General features: G+C 49.6%; 2 protein-coding genes across 2 annotated transcripts in view; both read right to left on the reverse strand.

The window, feature by feature from the left end:
- Positions 1–1352: 1352 nt before the first annotated feature.
- ORM2 (orosomucoid 2) lies at positions 1353–3646 on the reverse strand. The gene is made up of 6 exons (XM_010571133.1): positions 3536–3646; positions 2721–2863; positions 2425–2495; positions 1983–2084; positions 1636–1736; positions 1353–1415 (listed from the first exon to the last, which is right to left on the reverse strand). The coding sequence occupies exons 1-6, from the start codon at positions 3644–3646 to the stop codon at positions 1353–1355; spliced, it is 591 nt and encodes a 196-aa protein (XP_010569435.1).
- A 4134-nt stretch (positions 3647–7780) lies between these two features.
- Positions 7781–20101, reverse strand: part of COL27A1 (collagen, type XXVII, alpha 1) — a 165584-nt gene continuing 153263 nt past the window's right edge. Inside the window, exons 46-61 of the mRNA XM_010571135.1 lie at positions 19532–19585; positions 19349–19456; positions 18847–18954; positions 17249–17356; positions 14907–14960; positions 14246–14308; positions 13685–13738; positions 12913–12948; positions 11783–11800; positions 11355–11390; positions 10995–11021; positions 10687–10752; positions 10112–10280; positions 9837–9946; positions 8813–9031; positions 7781–8233 (exon numbers count right to left, since the gene is read on the reverse strand). Of these exons, the coding sequence (XP_010569437.1) occupies positions 8087–8233; positions 8813–9031; positions 9837–9946; positions 10112–10280; positions 10687–10752; positions 10995–11021; positions 11355–11390; positions 11783–11800; positions 12913–12948; positions 13685–13738; positions 14246–14308; positions 14907–14960; positions 17249–17356; positions 18847–18954; positions 19349–19456; positions 19532–19585 (1377 nt within the window). The 3' untranslated portion in view covers positions 7781–8086. The remainder of the gene's footprint in view (positions 8234–8812; positions 9032–9836; positions 9947–10111; positions 10281–10686; positions 10753–10994; positions 11022–11354; positions 11391–11782; positions 11801–12912; positions 12949–13684; positions 13739–14245; positions 14309–14906; positions 14961–17248; positions 17357–18846; positions 18955–19348; positions 19457–19531; positions 19586–20101) is intronic.

Consider the following 20101-nt stretch of genomic DNA (forward strand, 5'->3'; position numbering starts at 1 on the left):
GGCTGCCCGAAAGCGAGGAGCAAGTGAAGCCCTGGACAGACGGACACGCTTGCTCGGCCGTTTGCTTTTGCAGCCCTGCGAGGAGGGGACGGGACGTGCTGGCGGTTGCCAGCTCTGCACCGGTGATGCAACCAGCACCTTTTGGGGACATTGCCCGGAGAAGAGCCGTGTGCCCAGCACTGAGCTCGGCACTTGCCCTGGCCTCGGCTGCGGCCACCGGTGGCCAGCACTGATAGCTGTGGGCTGCTGGCGTGGCCGGAGGTGATGGGGGCAATGCACTTGCTGCATTTAAAACTTAAATCTGCCCTAAATTTGCCCATTTTTTTCCCTGCGAGCACCCGCCGTAGCTGCCTCTTGCTTCACTAATGAGGCACCATGCAGCCCCCCCTGCCTTGAGTGGAGCCCAGGAGGGCTTCAAAGAGAAGGGAAGGTGTTTTTGCTGTCCTTGTCCAAAACAGGCCATAAAAATGGGGCTGAAGGGGCCCCAGGAGGTCGCCCCCGTCCTGCTGGATGTGTCCCCTGCGGCAGCTCCCCTGACTCCCCGTCCCGCTGCTGTCCCCATGCTACCACGCAGAGCAGGACCTGCTTTTCTGGCTTTATTTCTGTTTGCCTTTTCCTCTGCGCTAGTGGAGCCTCCCCGAGTCCTTTGCTCTGGCCCTGGGTAACGTTTTTTCCCGTCTTCTCCCCCTTGCCCTGCTCAGAGACACCCGGGGAAGGCACGATGTCACCTCGTGTCACCCCACCCGCTACGACCCTTGCGCAAGCCCATGATGCGGGTGAAGCCTCGTGGGATTTGGCTTGAAAATTCAGGGTGGGATGTTCAGGTGCTAAAAGCACCTTGGCTGGTTTGAGTCACGGCAGAGGAGACCCGAGGGGGTCGGCAGGTTTGTGCATCTCCCTGTGGGGTCGGGGCTGATGGGTGGGTGCTCGTGTCCTGATGTCCCATGGCTGGAGGGGACCTGCCGGGTGGGATGGCTGGGAGGGTCCCGTGCCACCATGGAGCTGGTGGGAGGGACGAGCATCTCCATGCCTGCTGCCACGCTTGGCCCTGGTGGGGTTTTTCCGGGGCTTTTCACACCTCTCAGTGGGTTTGGAGATGTGGCATTCTGGGCAGGGCAGGCAGGAGGGGGTCCTGCCTTCGTTCCCGGCGAGGATGCAGCAGGAGTGGTGGGTGGTTGTAACACAGAGGTTTATTTCGGGTCTGGACGAGAACAGGAAAACTGGGTGTTTCATCCAGGAGGAAAAAACGAAACATTGATAGAAAGTCCTGAGGCTGAGCTGAGCCTGGCTGGCACCCTTGTGGAGGGGCTGGAGGAGGATGAGGATGGAGTGGCCAACCCAGCCCACGGGGTTTACCCCAGCTGCTGTTCCTCATCGCCTTCTCCTGTCTTCTCCCCAGGCAGGGGACAGGCGTCCTGTGGGAGATGGGGAGAGCGGCCGTCTGTTCCCCCTCACCCCAAAACCACCCGAAGAGCCAGGAACGGCCAGGGTGGATGCTTGGGGAGGAGAGGGGACGCACAGAGGGGCAGCTGTGGTAGGGAACTCATCTTACAACCCCCACCTGGACCCCCATCCCAGACGGTGGCAGAAGCTGGCCCGGGCTGGGGCTCACCCACCCTGGGGAGGGGTTGATACCTTTTCGGAAGTGAAGAACACCTCCTCCTCGGTGAAGCCCAGGCAGCGCAGGTGGGCATTGAACTCCTCCAAGTGCTCCTTGCTCACATTGGGCGTCCGTGCTGTCAGAGAGATGGGATAGTAAAAGGAGAAGGGGGGGGAAGAGAGTTTTAGGGGGTGCTTTGCTCCTTGGTGGTCCCCATAGCGCGGACAGGGAGCTCGCCGCCTGCCCGCCCCCGTCTTTCCCCTCTCCGTATCAGGGGAAAAGGGGCTTTTTGCCCTGCCTGCGAGAACTGGGGATGCCCATGCCCATCGATATGTCTCCGGGCAGGGATGTGCCCCACGGATCTGGGGCTGCATCCACTCACCCGAGAGGCTCAGACCCAGGATGTTGGCGTTGAAGTGCTTCAGGATCAGCAGGTCCTTGTCGCTTTGGATCAGTTCAGCCGTGGAAACCACCTGGTCATCGACTGGAAGGCGCAGGGAGAGAGCGGGGTTCCCCGTTGGTAAGCGTCACCCTGTGCTGGGGCTCAGCCGGGGCAGAGCTGGTAGCGTGGCGGGGGCAGCTCATCCCCTTTACCCTGGGAGACTCATCCCAGTGGGGACCAGTCCGGTCCCACAGCACTACCATACCCATTGCATGGGGTGGAAGAAATTTTTTCCCCCATCTCCAGACAAGTTTTTAGGTGTAAAAGGGCTTGGTGCTGGAGGCTCAGGGTGCCAAATACCAGGGGACAGAAGCGGGAGGGTGCAAGGTGCATCTGGTGCCCACCCCCCCATCCCAGCCCTGCGCCACGGCTGGGGCTTTACCGTGCATCAGGGTGGAGTTGTGCCACAAGATCTGGATCTTGGTGGTGTTCCTCACCACGCATGTCTCGTTCCTGTGGGACAGAGAGGTCAGATGGGGCAAATACCCCCCCAAACTGCCCCAACCAAACCCGAGGGATTCAGAACTCAAGTCGGGCTGCAGAGCTTAAATAAATTTGGCATAGCTGCTCTCCAGCCCCAAATTTATGGGGGTGTCTCAGGCCAGAGGATGGCACCAGTGGGTGGAAATGCCCCTAGGGTTGGGGGAACCAGATGAGGGGGCGAATCCCCATACTTACACTCTCATGCTTTCGGTGACATTGAGCTCGTCCTTGTGGCTGCCAGGAAAGAAGGAAAAAACCGCGTATTTCACCACCTTCATCTCTGCCACGTGAGGTGGGTACTTGGAGCCGCCGGTCATGTAGAACCATTTTCCCAGGAGCTGCGGAAAAGAGGGGAGTGGGGAAGGGTTGAGGGGGGGCCATGCCGGCTTCACCTGTGGGCACCATGTGAGTAAAACCAGATGCTGTGCCCTGCCTTCCCACAGCCACGAGCACCCCTGGTAGGTGAGCGCCCTGGGCAAGGTCTGGGCTGGGTGAGGGGCTCTTGGTTTTTTTTGTCCCCTCCCCGCTAAGGCAATGCTCCAGCTCCCGGGATGGCCAGCTTGTTTCTGCGGTGGTGTCCCTCCTGCTCTGTGCCTGGCTCTCATTGCTTTCCTCCCATTAAACATCCCCAAGGGACTAAATACTGTTTATGCAGTGAAGGGTTTTGCAGATGGAGACTCGTGACTCAAGTGCCTGGCACTTGAAGGACTTTAAAATAGTGGTGAAAGACTTGGGATGGTGCTGCCCAGCCTGGTTTGCACGGAGACATGGAAGCAGGAGCCCCCTGAAAGCGCCTGCTCACGAGATTATGGGTACAGAGCTGCAAGGCTTCACCCCTTCCCCACGCTCCTGTGCAGCAGTCGTGATTTTTTTTTTTTTTAGGAAAATAAGCATGGACAGGCAGTGAGATAAGCACTGAGCTGCTGACTGGGTTCATAACCTCTTCCTGCACCCGTAGCGGCTAGCGATGCTGATAGGAAAGGCGAGGACAGGCTGAGGGCAGGGCTTACCCCAGGGATGGTGGTATTGTCGAAGGTGACCGGGACGAGCGGGGCGCAGCTGGGGTGCTCAGCGGCGAGGGCGAGCGGCAGCCCCACGAGGAGGGCGAGGGAGGCCAGCATCGCCTGGCCGGCCGAGAGGAGGCTCCTGCTCTGACGGGACGTGGCTCGGCTCCGTCCTTTATATACGGCCGCCTACAAAGCTGGATGTCCCCAGCCCCAATGTGCTTGTTCAGCCGTTGGGCTGTTTGCTCAGGCATGAAGCAATAGCAGATGGAGGAAATTAAACTTGCAAAACCTTGGATTTCTCCAGCAGAAAACGTGAAAAAAACCTGAAAAAACCCCCAACCCCTATGTTTCACCAATATGGGCTTTTGTTCTCGGAAACTGCAATTAATTTTGCAGTGCCTGGCAAAGCGCTCGGCCGGCTCCAGGTGTGTTTGGTGGCCTCGGGGGCACTGAATGGGACCTGGACGTGGCTTTCCTCCACAGGGCAAATAAATCCCCACGGCGGTGGTTGGGTGGTAGTCGTTCACCTGCGGGGCTGTAAGGGCTTTGGGTCTGCACCGGCCTCGCTCCTCGCCGGAGCACGGGGCTGGCGCTGGGGTTCACGTGTGCTCTAGGGGGGGGGACGGACCACGTGGGTGCTGCTGGGGATGGGGCTGTGACCTGGCTCTGTGGTTCAGTGTGCGCAGCAGGATTAGGCCCTGTACAAGGTGGGAGTCCTCGGCACAGGAAAGATATGGACCTGTTGGAGCGGGTCCAGAGGAGGGCCACAAAAATGATCCGAGGGATGGACCACCTCTGCTATGAGGAAAGGCTGAGAGAGCTGGGGTTGTTCCGCCTGGAGAAGAGAAGGCTCCGGGGAGACCTTATAGCAGCCTTTCCAAGTTTAAAGGGCACTTATAAGAAAGATGGGGACAGACTTTTTAGAAGAACTTGTTGTGACAGGACAAGGGGTAATGGTTTTAAACTAAAGGAGGGTAGATTCAGATGATATAAGGAAGAAATTTATTACAGTGAGGGTGGTGAAACACTGGCACAGGTTGCCTGGAGAGGTGGTAGATGGTCCAACCCTGGGAACATTCCAGGTCAGGTTGGACGGGGCTCTGAGCAGTCTGATCTAGCTGAAGATGTCCCTGCTCATTGGGGGGGGGCTATTGCACTTAAGTAAGTGACCTTTAAAGGTCCCTTCCAACCCAAATCATTCTATGATTCTATGATAAGCTGCACCATTAAAAAAAAACAAAACAAAAAACCCAACAACATCTTCTCCTCCCCAGTGGTGCCACTTTCCTGAGCTGACCCTACGCCAGCATCTGTGGTGAGATCCCTTAAGCCATGAAATTTGGGTTTGGTTTTTTTTTTTTTTTTTCTTTTTTTCCCCTTTCTTTCTTTACCCCCTTTCCAGCTGAGCTCCCTGTTGCATGCCCATGGCCTTGCGGTGCTTGCTGCTTGGGGCTTGTCTCAGCCCAGCCTTGCAGTGATGAAGTGGCCTTTGGGCTGTGGATGCTGATAACATAACTGATAATTTTAAGTAATCTAAAGTAACTGGTAGAGACAGGGACTTCTTTAATAAATTCTGGCTGGAGGGGGGGTGGTATGTGGCAAGGGAATAACTGGTGCAGTAGGCTCAGACTTTTAACAAAAATAAATTAATTACAGCTTCTTTAAATGCAGAGCTCTCTATTTAACAGTGTCTTGTAGCTCCTCCAACTTTGGCCTCATAGTTAAGTGCATTGATTTATTTAGTAAATGTGTTTGCTTTTTCACCGACCACAAGCGACGTGTTTCAGGAACATCTGGCTCACGTGAGAGCCGCTCAGCCCCAACCGTGCCAATTTTTAATGTGCTGCCAAACCTGACCTGGCACCAGGTCCCAGCACCCACTGTGCCGGGGGGGGGTCCCTTGGCCCCTCCAGCCGCAGGATCACTGCCAGGAAGGGGCACAGCACGGTGTGAACAAACACAGCCCGGCCCCTTCCCGCTGCCCCTGACGCAACCCAGGAGCAGCCAAGATAGCTCCTGTGGCACGGTGTGACAAGGGGGTGTGTGTGTGTGTGGGGGTCACCCCTATGTCCCCCTCCTCTGGGTCGAGCCCACAGGGGCTTCGCTGCCGTCTCCAACGTGCGTGCTGCCTGTGGCAGCCGAGACAGCCGTGAGGTTTTCGTCTGAGGCTGGGCTGGGGCCAGGAGACCTCCTAAGGAAGGAGAAGTTGGGTTTCGAAGTTGGCTTGGAGCAACTGAAATGGGATTTGGGCTTCAGCAATGAAAAAGATCAGCTCAGCTATTTTTTTTTTTTCTTTTCTTCTTGCTCCTCAGCACTGTCAGGACGGGGACATGGAAGAGGCATGGGGTGATGCATAGCAGAGCCTTGTTGTGCATTTAGCATCATGCTGAGGGTTGGGCAGGTTATGCTGTGACCGGCACCGGAGGAAGGGTTTTGGGGGGTGGGTTGGGCTCCCTGGGTCACCTGGGGGGGGGGGTCTCTGGGCTGTCACACCAACATCATCAACCCTGAGCAACAGGGTATTTCTGTACCTCTTGCCCACTTAGCTTCCCATGAAGAAGCAAAAAAACCATACCAGTCCCATTTCATTGCCTCAGTTTTAAATATTTATTTAACGTCCAAAAAAAAAAAAAGGAAGAAAAGGAAAAAAAGCTTTAATGAGAACAAATGGTAACTTCAGCTTCAAGAAAACACACAAAACCAATGGTGAGAGGACAAGAGAGGGAGCAACCTAGGAGTGTGTGTGCAGGGGAAGGCAGCAAGCAGGCAATGAGTGATGGTGATTTTGGCCTGGGGGTGCCGGGGCAAGCTGGCCCCGCGCAGGGGTGAGGTATTTCTGAGCAGAGGCAGGGCTGCGTGGAGGGTGAGGTATTTGGGATAGATCCTTGTTAAACTTTTCCGATGGTTGTTGGAAACCAACCAGCAGGCAGTAGTAAAAAAAAAAAAAAAAAAGAATACACAAAGAGAGACTCACATATAATTTTTTTTTTTTCCTCAAAAAAATAAAATCCATAGTCCATATGAGACATGAAAACTCCAAACAGGCACTGAAGCATTTCCGATACAGTACAGCTCTGATTACATCAATATTATTCCTTATATAGAATTAAAGATTACCATAATTATCCTCTTTAAAAAAAAAAATCCTCCAAATTTACATATAGAGACTAAATTTCTACAAAACTTAACAAAACAAAATCCCTCCAAGCCTGGCTGGGTTCTGAAACAAGGTACCATCATGTCAGTCTTGACAGAGGGGCCAGACAGAAGGGTTGCAGAGCTGGGTTTAAATACGAGCTTAGACCAGGGAATCACTGCGCACGCAAGCCAGCACGGACATGTGGCCAACGCGACTACAGCAAAACTAGTGACAACCGACTCAAAAATAGCTCTCTCTGAGGCTCAATGCTTCCAGATGAGCTGTATCCCTCACTCCCCTCCCAAAGCAGTGAAGTGCTGATTAACAAAAAAAACCACCCAAACAAATTTGCTTTTAAAATATCCTGTAAGTTATTTTGGACATGGTTTGAGTTGTTGCGCACAATTGACATCCACGGCAGTTAAAGGATCCCTTTAAAGGTGACTGTTTCTCTGACTTAGCTGTAGATTGTAACCTCCTCTCTTCCTAGAGAGATGGTCCTATGGGCTTTTTTTTGGGTCTGTGGCAAGACACTGTAGCACCTTCACAACCTTAAATAAAGTCATATATATAAAATAACACACTTTTTTAAGAGCACCAGAGATTTCACAGTGAGAGGTAGAAACAAATCAGACGAGCCCATCCTCTCTCTCTATTTTAGCACCAATCTCTTCCCCTCTCCTCCTTCCATTCCCCTGTCTTGGCTTCGGGACTCTCCCCTACCCCAACACCACACATGAGAAGGGGTGTTGATTAAACTCACCCATGGAAGGAGGAACTTAGTTTTTTTCTTTTTTTTTTTTGTTTTTTTTTTTTCCTTTTTCTTTTTGCTTTAAATAATATAATATATATATATTTTGTTTCTTCTAATATTGCACATCAAAATGCTTCCGGTACACAGAGCAGCCAGATTCAACTTGCAGCTCCGCCTGGGAGACCTGATGCAGCACATGGCCATCCAGAAGGCAACAAGCTCTGAGAGGGAAGCTCTATCTTTTAATTACTTTTCAATGGAAAGAACATTTGGTAACTCCAGGTAAGAGAAAATGTGGGGGGGGAGGGGAAAAACAAACCACACGCTGCAAGTTGCTTGAGGTTTCTCTCAATATTTTCTTTGGTCATGGAAAAAGCTTTGTGTGTGGAACCGCTTGCAACATCTAGTCCCCTGATCCCTTTTCACTGTTCACGTCCCGACTGATACCCGCTTCTCCTACGTCCTTGTTATTCCTCCTTTCAACAATCTGCTGAGTTCAGTAGATAACGGGTTCTTTGAGACCTTGAGCCAAAGGCTAGAGCAAGAGTTGACCCAAAGATACAGCCCAGTTGTCCTTGCTGCAGAGAGGTGGGAGAGCCTGTGTAAAGACATAGGCCAAACACGGGGTCAAAGCCTTGGAGCCCGGTTTCGATGGCTTTGTTCAAAGGAAGCACACGGGGCCGACCTCGAGGTGATATTGTTTTCCTGGCTCGGATGGGGGAAGGTTGTAGATGTTGACAATTGGCAACTGCTGAGGGTCCTGTGTCCGAAATGAAAATAGAGTCCGATGCCAGCGTCCATCCTTGATCTGGCCAGGGAGGAAGGACAGAGAAAAAGCTGTTTAATTGGGGGATGAATCCTGCTGGAAAGGAATGTGTTTCATGAGGTATAAGCTTGAAAAGCCCTGCATGAGACAAAGGACTGCCCTTTGGGCTGAGCGGGTGTGGGGTGAGGTTTAGAAAGCATTTTGGGGAACCCTTTATCCTGGTCAAGTTGATGGCAACTGAGCGTCACCAAACACAAACTCCTAATGCAATAAACCCAAAATGCAGACACATGGCTACCGACTCAGTGTGGCATCAGGCAAGAGCCAAGACCACCGCCTTTGGGTGGCAATTCCCTCTTCTGCTGTTTAACTGCTGCTACACCTGACATGAAACTTTGGAACTTAATTTTTTGCTTTCTGTTTGAAGGCAATCTACGTAACAGGAGTCGCTATAGCACCCTGGACTGGAAAATTAAAGTGGTGAATAGGTAAACTAGACCCTTCTTCCCCTTTTTGGGGGGAAAATAAGGAGCATAGGTACAACTCAAGCCTTGCCATGTGTCCTGAGTGGGTTCAGCCCGGCATTTCCCTCCATCTCTCCCCTCTTTCCCAGCAACGTACCTTGCAATCATCAGCTGCCACTTCTGGCCTGAGCTGCCCATCTGCCTCAAACATCTGTCCGTTCCAGGCCCTGAAACGCACGGCTTTTTCTGAAGGTTTCTCGGATGAGCCTTCCCGCCAGACGGAGGTGTTCAGGCAGTGGATGGTGATGTGCTGCACCACCTCTGAGCTCAGGAGGCGGAGAAAGTTCATCTGGACTCTACCGATGTCAAAATCCAGCTGTGAAGGTGACAGAGATGTTAGGGTGTACCCCTGCAGTGGGGTTGGAGGGAGCTAGCGGCGGGGTTAGCGCAAGATGCGACAGCAAAGGTGGTCCCTGTACTGGGCTTCAGTCTGGAGGTGGCCACGCATGGATGTCCAGAACCGGATCTGGAGTGAGTATGGGCATAAGGGCCAGATGCCAAGTCAATCTGGGAAGTTTTCATGGGGGCACAGCAGGTCCTTTATTTTTCAGAACAAACTGGCAGGTCCTTAAGTAGGAGGAAAATAATGTAAACTTTGAATTCAATACACGCTTCTGCAAAGAAGAAAAGCAGCAAAGCAGCAGGTTCTAGTTCATCTGCAGATGAACCCAGGTATTGTTATTGGTATTTCTGGCACAGCTGCTTCCTCAAGAAAAATTCTGTAGCATTAACTTCACTGGAAACTCATATATTTAAGCTGATCTCACTTTTTCAGGTGGCAGAAAACAAAGTGCAAGAGTGACCTGAACATAAGTTAATTCAACAAAGCGTTTGGGAGCAGCGTGTTTGCAAAATTACTGGCCTCTATTAAGGTTATGGGTTAACTAAACATTGCTGGAAACTGCTTTGTCTTGACAAGAGTCAATAACAGTCTTAGGTATATTTTTTAACTGCATGAGAGCCGTTCTGAATGTTACAGCTACACTACCTCTGCCTCGAGGAGAAACCAGTGTGCTGTGTCATAGCGGTCACCGTCTGGTGTTCTGGGACAACACACCCCTGGGTAAATATTTCATAATAGTAGTATGGGAAATGCTGTGCTGGGATCGAGCTGTGTGTACCTTGGAGACGGTGACGGGGCTGAGACACGTCTGCCCACCATTGGTGAAGTTACAGATGACCTGTATGGTGTCCGAGGAACAGCCAAGATTTGGGTCAATCCAGTAGGTACCTGAAGAAACAGAGTATTCAGGGATTAACAAGGACTCTTAACCTTTTCTGTGAGAAAAGGAAAGTTTTGATTTCTGCATTATTGGTCCCAGGGAATGAGACCTGTTTGGGCCATGTGAAATGGCCCTATGGAGGATGCAGCCTTTGCACACTCAGGGCTTCCTACCATCATTCATCTTCTGTTCACAGTTCATGAGGTCTCGACAGATGCGTGCAGGGTTTTCCTTAGTTCCCAGGGGTCTTTTGATGCTCTGAATGAGGTTGCTGAGGTAGTGTAGAGTCTTAAAGATCTCCCCTCCGTGGTCCAGCGTGAGAATTTCTGGATGTTGGTAACCCTGGAGAGGAAAGGAGGCAAAGTGAGGTGTGCCTTGGGGGGCACCAGGTGCTGTAACCACAAGGGTTTCAGGTTCATCTGTGGGAAAATTCAGTGGGCCAAAGACAGGCCATGCTGGCTGGGATCCAGCGAGCTACAGCCCTTGCACCATCCTGAACGGGACATCTTTGAAGCGCTGGCAAAGTCAGGATGGCAAAGTCTGAATCTTCACAAAAGAGTAACACAACAGAACCACCTCCTTTAGCTGGATCTCTGCATGCATAAACCCCAGTTATTCCATGAGAACAGCAACAAACCAGAGCTTTGTGTATATAAACTTTAAGCATACAGAAAGAACAAGCAACACTGTGACTGTTCCCAGCCTCCAGCTCCAGCAAAGACCAGTGAGTTCAAAAGTACCCTCGTACCTCTGTCTTGAGCGCGGTGTTCGAGTCGATTAGCGTCTGGAAGGCTACCCCAAAGCTGTCTTGTTGCTAGTGTGGGGTGAAAAAGATGGTAACTGAGATTGTTAGAAGTTGAACATGCCCTGATGCAAGCAAATGCTTCTCGGTCTAGGGCTGTGATTCAAGCATTGCTCTGCTAACATAGCATTTCTTGCTGGACCTGAGTGTGTGTCTTCAGGGTCCCAGCAGCTCTTTCTGGATGTCCCATCAGCACCTTGGCTCTGCGTGACTTATTATCATCATTAACAAACGTACAGAAAATGGCAACTTACAAATGAGGCTGGAATTCCTGGCGGTCCCTACAAATCAAAGCAAAAAAGGGGCATCAGCCAGAAAGATGGGCAGTCACTATTGCAAAGATATTCAGTCACGTCCTTTTGAAATCCTCTTTCCCTTGGAGTCCCTCAATGCAGACGAGTGAGAGAGGCAACAATGCTGTCTCTATAAAATATTTGGAGATGGTTTGGACTAAAGCGCAAGAAACACTGGTCCATTCACACGCACATTTTTGCATATGAGGAATGGGGCTAAGCTGTAATTTCCAGTGAGTGAACAGTCCCCCTGGAGAATATCACAGCAATAATTTTAGCTTGTTTCAATAATGTCTTTGAACTCTTTCCATGTATACGTACCGGAGGGCCAGGGTGTCCTCGTGGGCCTGGAGGACCCTAAAGACAGAGTGGCATCAGTTAGTAAAATGTCTTCAGTTTTTGTTTCCATTTCTCATGGTTGTCACTAGCATGAGTCTGTTTCCTGCTGAAATCCTCCAGATTTTTGACATTTTACAGCATCTTCTCCCTTAAACCCTTCAGGAGACAGGATGTGGACCTATTTCCTCCAGCTCCCAACTCTGGGTACATCTGTCTGCACCTGGTCCATTCCTACTGTATCCCTTGTTCCCAGCCCTTAGCTCCTTAACTATCATTAATGCCATACCCCCAGGTACTCATTGCATTCCCTGTATGCACAATTACCCACCCTGCAGCTTTACATTTGCTAAAAGCAACTGTTTTATTTAAATAAAAGATATTAGTCAGAAAAAGTGATTTTGAATACTCACCCTTGGACCTTGCAGACCCTGCAGGAAAAAAAAAGAAAAAAAAAAAAAGAAAAAAAAAGAAACAAGGCAGAAGCCATCAGAAGATGCTCATTAATAAACCAAAATCTCCCTGTACAGCCACGTGCTGCTCCCAAGGTGCCTGCACAATGGCTAGGTGCTGCAGTGGAAGGACAGTGAAAACCGGGACCCAACAGTGTCTGCCAACAGCAGAGAGGTTATTGCAGCAAAGGATGCTGATGGCTCTGACACCAGCGAATTCTTCCTCTGGGGCTCAGGTCCCCACCAGCACGCTGTCCTCTGCTGCGCCCATGGAGGTAGAAAATGGTGAGCAAGAAGAAACAGAGGCAGCGCCCTGGCTTGTTAGAAATGTGCACTGGGATTTTTGGTATCTGTGGGGCATTTGCTTATAAGAGGTCTCGTTTGAAGAAGGCATGAAACAGCCTTCTGCACTAGCCACACAGCTGTGTTTGCTGGGCTCCGATGCCTGGCCCAAGCCCCCGTGTGCAGGAACAACCACTGGTTGCCAAAGGAAGTAACCTGGAGAGCAGGGGGACCCTTGTCATGGGAAACAAGGAGGATGAACTACATGTATCCAGTATACCCCACACATCCCCTGTATAAGAACACCAAGGAGCTACGAGAAGGCGCAAAAGTCCATCAGAGCCCCTGCAAGAAGGGGACCAGAGGAAGAGCAGAAGGCGAGAACATGCCCTGGCACTGCTGCACCAGCTGTGGGGGCTGCACCCAGGCAATGCTGCTACTTAGACAGGTCCTGTGCCCCTGGCCTGGGCAGCCTGTGGCTTTTTGAGCTGCCATTCACTGTGGTTTGTTCTTGGAGACGCCACGGTCATCGCTAACACGGTAACATGTTAGCTTTTGCTGCGTAATTGGGTTAAGTAAATGGAAATTTTAACAGCAGAGTGGGTGTATATGCGCACGTGTGGATGTGCATGCACATACGTGTGCACACATGTATAGATGCGTTTATCTTGCCCTTGCGGGAGCCTAATGCCACCGCACTGGGCCAGAGCCCAAGCGGGTGCAGCGGAGCCCGGCGTGACTCTCGGTTGCTCAAAGAGAGGGACCGTCTTAAGAGCAGGACGCACCCAGGGGTGCGGACCAGCACTTACCGTTTCTCCGCGGCTGCCTTTGTCTCCCTTGGGCCCCTGTTAAAGCACACGAAGCAGCTGTCAGTGACAGCAAGCTGCACTGCCGGCATGTGTTGCCACACAGAAGCTCCTTGGAAGGACCCAAGTGCATCACTAAACAAATCAGCTCAGGTTGCCATATTGGCCCACCCATCCCAAGGCAAAAAAACCAGCCATTACTGGATGTTTTGGCAATGCCGAGTTCATCTTACTGGTTTTCGTCTCTGCCAGTAGCAGCCTCTGTACTGAACTCTGAATAGCTTCATGATCATGTTTTTATGAAGCACTGACCTGAACTTTAGTTTGTGCTCAGCGCCTTTGGCATTTTGGGGCAGGCAGGGATTTTCCAACACTTCCCAGAATCAAGCTGTTCCCAGTTTAATACATTTATCAGTTTTTTGGTTTTTTTTTCCTGTGGTTTTTTGCCCCCCTCAGGCCAAGTTCTTTGGAAAATCTGGCAGCTTGCTTTTGAAAAACTGCAGTAACATTCTTGTCTTCTAGTCTGAGCCAATCTATTGAAAAACTTGCACTTAGGTAGAGTTGCTCATCACTTTTAAGCTAATAATCTCCCTGCAACTATATATGCAGCCAGAGACTAAACCTGCACTTCTCTCAAGCTGCTTGTCTTAAAGACCATTTTGTTTCCCTCATTACAGCAGAACTTGGGATTTAATTATGCTGGCCTCAAGCATCTTGGATCTCAAACACTACGCTCTTCTAAGAAATACAGGCAGAAAAAAGTGCAGATACTTACTGGGCTTCCCGTGGGACCCTGAATGCCAAGTGGACCAATAATTCCTTCTTTTCCCTAGAAAAGAAAAGATAGGTGTAAACCATCACACGGGAACTGACGGTCGCTTTTACCACAGCAGACTCAGTAAAGACACTGAATCTCTTTGCTGCTTTTGAGCAACATGATAGTGGTATTCGCTGTAGCTGAAATCAAACTGTTTCAAAACATAGGTCCAAAGACACAAGCCCTCACAGTACAGTTGTCACGACCCATGTAAAACCTCAGAAATTCCAGAAATAGAAAGACCTCAGTGAGGCTGGGGTGGTCTGTGCTGTGGTCATAGCAGCATGACTGTCTCCAAGGCAGAAGAGACTGTTGCATACGTGGTCACCTACAGATGTGTTCAGATGTGTTCAGATGTGTTCTGGTGGCTCAGAGGTGGTGCCACGGCTGTGGCTTGTCTGCCGGGCAGGCGGTGAACAGTGCACTGTGCTCCTTATAGCACCCTGTAGCCTCACAGAAATAGAGGATGAAGGAAGGAAGAAAATCCTTCCAAACCAAACAAACTGAAAAACCACTCACCATGAGACCAGGCGGCCCACGTGGTCCCTGAATGCCTTTGAAACCAAGGTCTCCTGGGGGGCCCTGCAAGCAAAAATAAGATGCCAGGTCCCCTTAATAAACATAGCCCATGTTTATGCCCTTGCTTACAGCTCTGCTGCAAGGAGAGAGGTGCTGCCTCTTGTGTGTGGGAATGGGAAGGTCCAATTTTTAAAAAATTCTTTTCCCACTCCTGTTTTGCAAACCCTTTATTTTCTACAGAAAACACACTGGTCCTCCTTCACCAGGAAAATTATATGCTGATAAAATGAGTCTAAATTTCAAATCAAGGCTCTCAACTTTAGGAATGCATATCGGTATCTTAGGTACAGACTGATGACTGATGCTGGAAATAAAAGTGCCTGAAAAACGTTCAGGTTGGGAAAACAGCTCTGAGGTCTACAGGACAGCCCTTTTCCCTCTACCGTCTACCCATTTCAACAGGAATAAGCTCCAACAAAGCACATGTAAATGCACGCTCATTTAACAAATGAAGATGCATAAACTAAAGAAAGTTGGAATCATGATTCAATTTCAATAATTTCTGCAGAGCTGCTAATAAAGTCTTTGCAACAATTATTGCATTGTCTGTCCCCAGTAAACAGAGACTAGAAAGCCAACTGGTCACAAGACAGCCTCTTACCTTTGGCCCAAACATGCCCGCAATCCCTGGAAATCCTGCCTCGCCAAAGTCTCCCTGCAAATAACAGCCAAGTCAAATACAAGAACAAAGAACAACAGTAAGTTCACATTGAATGGCTGGTCACTTAAAGATGCGCCAAGAGTTCAGCAGCTTCAGAGAAAGAAAAATCCATTAGTATTCTTCAGTCTAAGCAGGGCTGATGAGAAAGAAGTATGAAAGAAATCTGACAGAGGAATTACACAAACATCAGGCTAGAAGCAACTCCAGAGGATCTCATAGATATGTTGATTACTTGGGTGTCATAGACCAAGACTTTTTGCCCCCCAAATGGGAGGCCTACCTACACTATTTCTAGCAGATGCTTGTCTAGCTTGGACCACAGTCAGCAGAAGCAGGATGGAGAGCATCTACTCTGAGATTGATCTTGGAAGTTCACGCTGCAAAAAAAAGGCCCTCAAAGCCCAAAGCTTAAAAAAGCTCTTCTTTTATTTCTAATACCAATTGCACTGATCTACTAAAGGATAATTTCAAACTATGCTCATTCAAGCTGTCAAAAAAGTGCATGTTCCTACAACATAACCTCCCACTCAAACCCAGGAAAACCATGCATATCCTCTAATTTTTTTCCTATTCAACGCTGCAGGGATTTTTGCTCAATTTCGTAAGAAAAATAATAATAAAATATTTGGAAGGCCATCAAGCTTGGATTAGCACATAGCACACGCTCTGAGAATAAAAAAAACCACTGGGTAGCATGTCCTTATATAAACACCCTCATTTCACCACCTTTGAGATGTATGTCCTTTGATATTTCTGGGCTTCTCAGATGTCAAAATGTGAAATGATTCAATGTTAAAAAAAAGGGCAGAAACATACACCAGATGATTCATCTACAGAGTTAGGAACATCAGAGATGGAAAAGGCTTGTTTGGACTCTCGGCAGGACTATGTGACCCATGTTGGATTGTAATTTACAGGATGTTTTACAATGTCTTGTTCAGCCGTGTTGTAAATGACTCAAGCGATGGGGTTTCCACCACCTCTATTACAAGGCTATTCCAGAGTCAGTCTAGAGACCTCACTGTTAGGAATTTTTTTCTGCCACGACAGTGAGAAATTGCTTGGCAAGAAAGGGCTTGGTTGGACTCGGTGGAGCATAAGAAACTTTCCAAGGATACAAATTGATTTAACTGCCCATTTATGGATCCTGGAAAGGAAAACTGCTACTAACGGAGGACTAAGGTCTTTCCCGCGTTCGGAGAACCAACCAAGTCCTCTTTCTAGAGGAATTTTGGGCAAAAGTAAATGGGAAGTCAGAAGGGTTTAAATGCCATAAAGTAATCTCAGCTAAGGGGACCTGATCACTAGTTATGCAGCAAGGTAGGCAATGGCAATACTGGGCAAGTGAACCTGCCGCCTGTCGACACAAGAGGCAAAATGATAGTTTGTTGTTGGCTACTGTCTTTCAGCTTGAATACTGCCATCACAGGCTTTTATATAAAATACACAAACAAGTGTATTTTAATTGAGGTAGTTGGGGTTTATCTTGTCCCTTGTTTTGTATTAGTCCTAATCTCTCTTTTCCTCATGTTCGTTTTACATCTGTGACCTAACTACACCCTCTGATGGTGGTCCCAATCTAAATAGCTTAAGTATTCTCAATATAGCCTCAAGCTGATAAAGTGTGACACATCAGTGCTAAACTGGGCAATCCCACCAGCACAATAAATAAAAGCAGTAAGGATTAGGAGCCTGCCTTGGAGACAGGTGTGGGAATTTAACTTCTGCTTTGACCGAGGGCTCTTGGTGTTTCTCCCACAGTGTGCTCTGAACTCACAGCTCCACCGCCCTCAAAACTACACCGATGACGCCCGCTCCTGCACCTCCTGCATGTCCCAGCAGAGCTACAGACCCTCCTCCGCACCTTTTGGATGGCTTGGAGTGTATAGTTCACCTCCTACACTCAACATCTCCCACAGGCTCTGTGCACCGCTCTCATAACAGCTCTCATTGAAGACACTGCTGAGGGGTGTTTGAGCTGGCTCTGCAGCCTGGCTGCCAGCACACACCACGGCCTCGTAACCACAGGCACGAGGGTGATGTGAACAGTCACGCTGCCTTGGATTAGATATCTCTGTGCACAAGCGAGCAGTGAAGAGCAGGGAGGCGTGCATGCTGAAGAGAGCTGTGCCGACACTCCTCCACTCACGCACAAGCTGGTTATGGGTCTTCTGTAAAACAGCCTCCCAGGGTTCTCCCTGCTATCCCAGCCTGTGGATCTGCACCCTCTCCTGCAGGAGACAGCTTGGAGTCAGGTCTGATCAGCTCCATTCATCACTAACCGGCTGTCCTTTGGGTCCCGGATCGCCAGGGCTCCCTGGAAGGCCGGTTCCTCCTGATGATCCTCGCTTCCCTGTTTGGCCAGTCTGTCCAGGCAATCCTCTTTCACCCTAAAAATAACAGAATTCAAGTAATTCCAAAGGACAGGAGCTAAATATAACAACACTCAGCCAAAATAGCCATAGATGGAAAGCTGGAAAAGAGTGGCTCATCAGGATAAGGAATGTGGTTTCATCAGGAGATGCCTCAGGTCTGCTAAGGCGGGTTGTTGCAGGATGCACAGGGTGAGACCAGCCATGGGCATGGCTGTGTCCCCTCCTGAGCTTCATGCAGAGCAGGAGCTTCAGCAGAGCTGTACTGCCTGCGTCAGGGCTAAGGACAGTGAGGTCCGAGGGGGGTGAAATGTCTTCTGTTTGCTCTTCCATATGTTGTCTGTCCTGCCCTGTCATTTCTCATAATCTCTTCCCCCCAGCAGGCTAGCAATTGATGATTAATCCATCTAAAATGTTGAAGACATGCCAAGACTTTAGCTGGAGGGCTTCAATCCAGAGGCTGCAAAGCCAATATTTTCCCCAGCACCAACTCTGCAACTTAAGGACAAGAGAGGGGCTTCTGAGACCCAGCACCACACTTTGCTCCCCACCTCTTCCCCTTGCCAAGCCCCAGGAGCAGTACAAGCCCTGGCTGCTTGATCTGGGCAGACTGGGAGAGAGGAGCAAAGGCAGCAAGTGCCTAGGATGGTTGAGCAGCTGGAAAAGGGGCAACAAATTTCCCTGGAGCCAGGGTATGAATCTGTCATAATGACACAAGGGTCTTTCAGTCATTTCTTGTAACAGCCTGTTATTCTACCCAAGGCAGCTGGAGGGCAGCAAGTGACAGTTCAAGAGTGATGTGTTATGGGAGGCATAATTTAAATCAGACCTGATAGCCTCTCCAAACCCAGCTGAAGTCTTCCTATTTACAGAGTTTCTACAAACAGCTGAATTGCTATTGGTCCAGTTTACATCCTGTGGCCAGCCTGGACCAGGGCAAGGACCAGGAAAAAACCCCAAGGTCACTAAAGCAGCTTGTCCCTGCTTCCACCCAGAGCGATGTCCAAGCCCATATCGGTTCCAGCCATTCCAATCCAGTAAATATACGCTAAAAAACAAGCAGCACAAATTTCCCTTCAGCAGTTCAAGTCTCGCAGGGCAGCAGCTAGAGGACACCCAAATTTCCCATGGAGTCATCCATCCTGGACATCCTACAGGCAGGCTGTAGCAGTTCCTTTGCAACTTCTCCAAGGCCATGTTTTTTACCCAGGTTTCTAATGAAAGAAGGCTAAAGTGTTCATAGTGTGAGTATGTGTATCTGTAGGCTCCTGAGCTCAGTGAACTTTGACAAAGGAGGAGGGGTCTCTGGGACATTCAACTGCTGTGAACGTCATGAAAATGGATGGATGATGGATGGATGGGGAGAAAGATCTATAGAGTCTTTAGCTAAGTGAAAGATGGCAGCAGGAGTCAAGACTTTATTAGACCTTGGAGAATCCAAGCTCTAGAGACAAGAAGCTCACAGACTGGACTGCTTGTAGCAGTATCTCAGGGAGTCAGAAACTCACCTTGAATCCTGGTGGTCCCTGTGCCCCGGGGAGTCCCGGTATACCAGGGTTCCCTCTTTTGCCTGACATCCCTGTCACACCTTCTTCCCCATCATCACCCTGCTCTCCCTAGAAAAGAAACCCAGAAGAGGTTATGAAACAAGATGCTCTTTCTACCCTTGCACAGCTTCTGGGGGGACTGGGGAGTGGTGTGATTCTGCCCTCAGCAAGCACCATGCATCTGGTCGTGGATGGATTTGCAGAGATGTATATAGAAGTTTGTGCATGCAAGTATCAGTCAGGCTAGGAACACCAGTTTATTTGCAGACTTGGCCATGTAAAGGCAGCTGCTGCCTCTATGTGCATGTCAGATATGAAAAGGAGCATATGATCCACTCTGGGTACACGTAAACTGTAATATCTATAGCTGGACTACATCCATTTCTCCTGTGCTACATTTTAGTTTTCCAGGTCCTAAGCTGCATTTGCTATTGATGCTCTAAGGTTACAGTTGCAAACTCACCAGCATCCCAGGCACGCCATCCTTCCCAGGCACTCCATCCACTCCAGGGGCACCCTCTTGACCCTGCCTTCCCACCACTCCTCGAGGACCTGGTAGCCCAAGGATGCCCTAAAATCACAAAGGTGTTAGCAATGGAGCTCCCAGGCAGCATTTGCTGGGGCAGAAAATTGAATTTTTACCTACCGGTGAGCCTCTGCTCCCTGCATTGCCCCGTGTTCCTTGCTTTCCTTTTTGACCCTGCAAGTAAAAAAAAAGACAGACATCTAAAATTGCAGCAGTTCTAGCACAACTCCACTTGGGAGCTTGACTTCAGGGTGTGCTTTTGGATAATAGTTGGAAAGAGTTTTATAAAAAGGAGATTTATAAAGTCAGTTGCTCCAACACTGGGGAATGAACTGCTATTTGGTTTTATTACAAGTGATTCTTCGTATGTCTTGAGAGTTCTGGGGCAGGAATGAATAGCTAGAAGGCAAGGACCTACATTTTTCCTAATATAGAGCAGATGAGGACAAATAAAGCAGGATGAACTCAAGGGAGGACTCAGTGCACTGGCAAACATTAGAACAAGATGCTTAAAACCTGCGTCCTCTGTCAGTTCACTGACAGCACAGTGCCAAACCAAGGACCCAGCAAGTCTTCTGCAGGGCATTCAGCAAGAGCTTTTTGCTGTGAGGTAGCTCCTACTATTTTGGAAAGTTAATGGAAATGGAAAGGGTATCTTGTGTCTAAAATTCGCAATGCTGCTTTGTGAAT

The sequence above is a fragment of the Haliaeetus leucocephalus genome, unplaced genomic scaffold (assembly GCF_000737465.1).
Source record: "Haliaeetus leucocephalus isolate CR32 unplaced genomic scaffold, Haliaeetus_leucocephalus-4.0 Scaffold306, whole genome shotgun sequence".
In the NCBI taxonomy this organism is placed as follows: Eukaryota; Metazoa; Chordata; class Aves; order Accipitriformes; family Accipitridae; genus Haliaeetus; species Haliaeetus leucocephalus.

Coding starts and splice junctions, on each gene's coding strand:
- ORM2 (XM_010571133.1), bottom strand. CDS start 3,646: ATGCTGGCCTCCCTCGCCCTCCTCGTGGGGCTGCCGCTCGCCCTCGCC. Junction 2,496..2,720: donor GTCACCGAAAGCATGAGAGT/GTAAGTATGGGG, acceptor TCTGTCCCACAG/GAACGAGACATGCGTGGTGA. Junction 1,737..1,982: donor CCTGGGTCTGAGCCTCTCGG/GTGAGTGGATGC, acceptor TCTCTCTGACAG/CACGGACGCCCAATGTGAGC.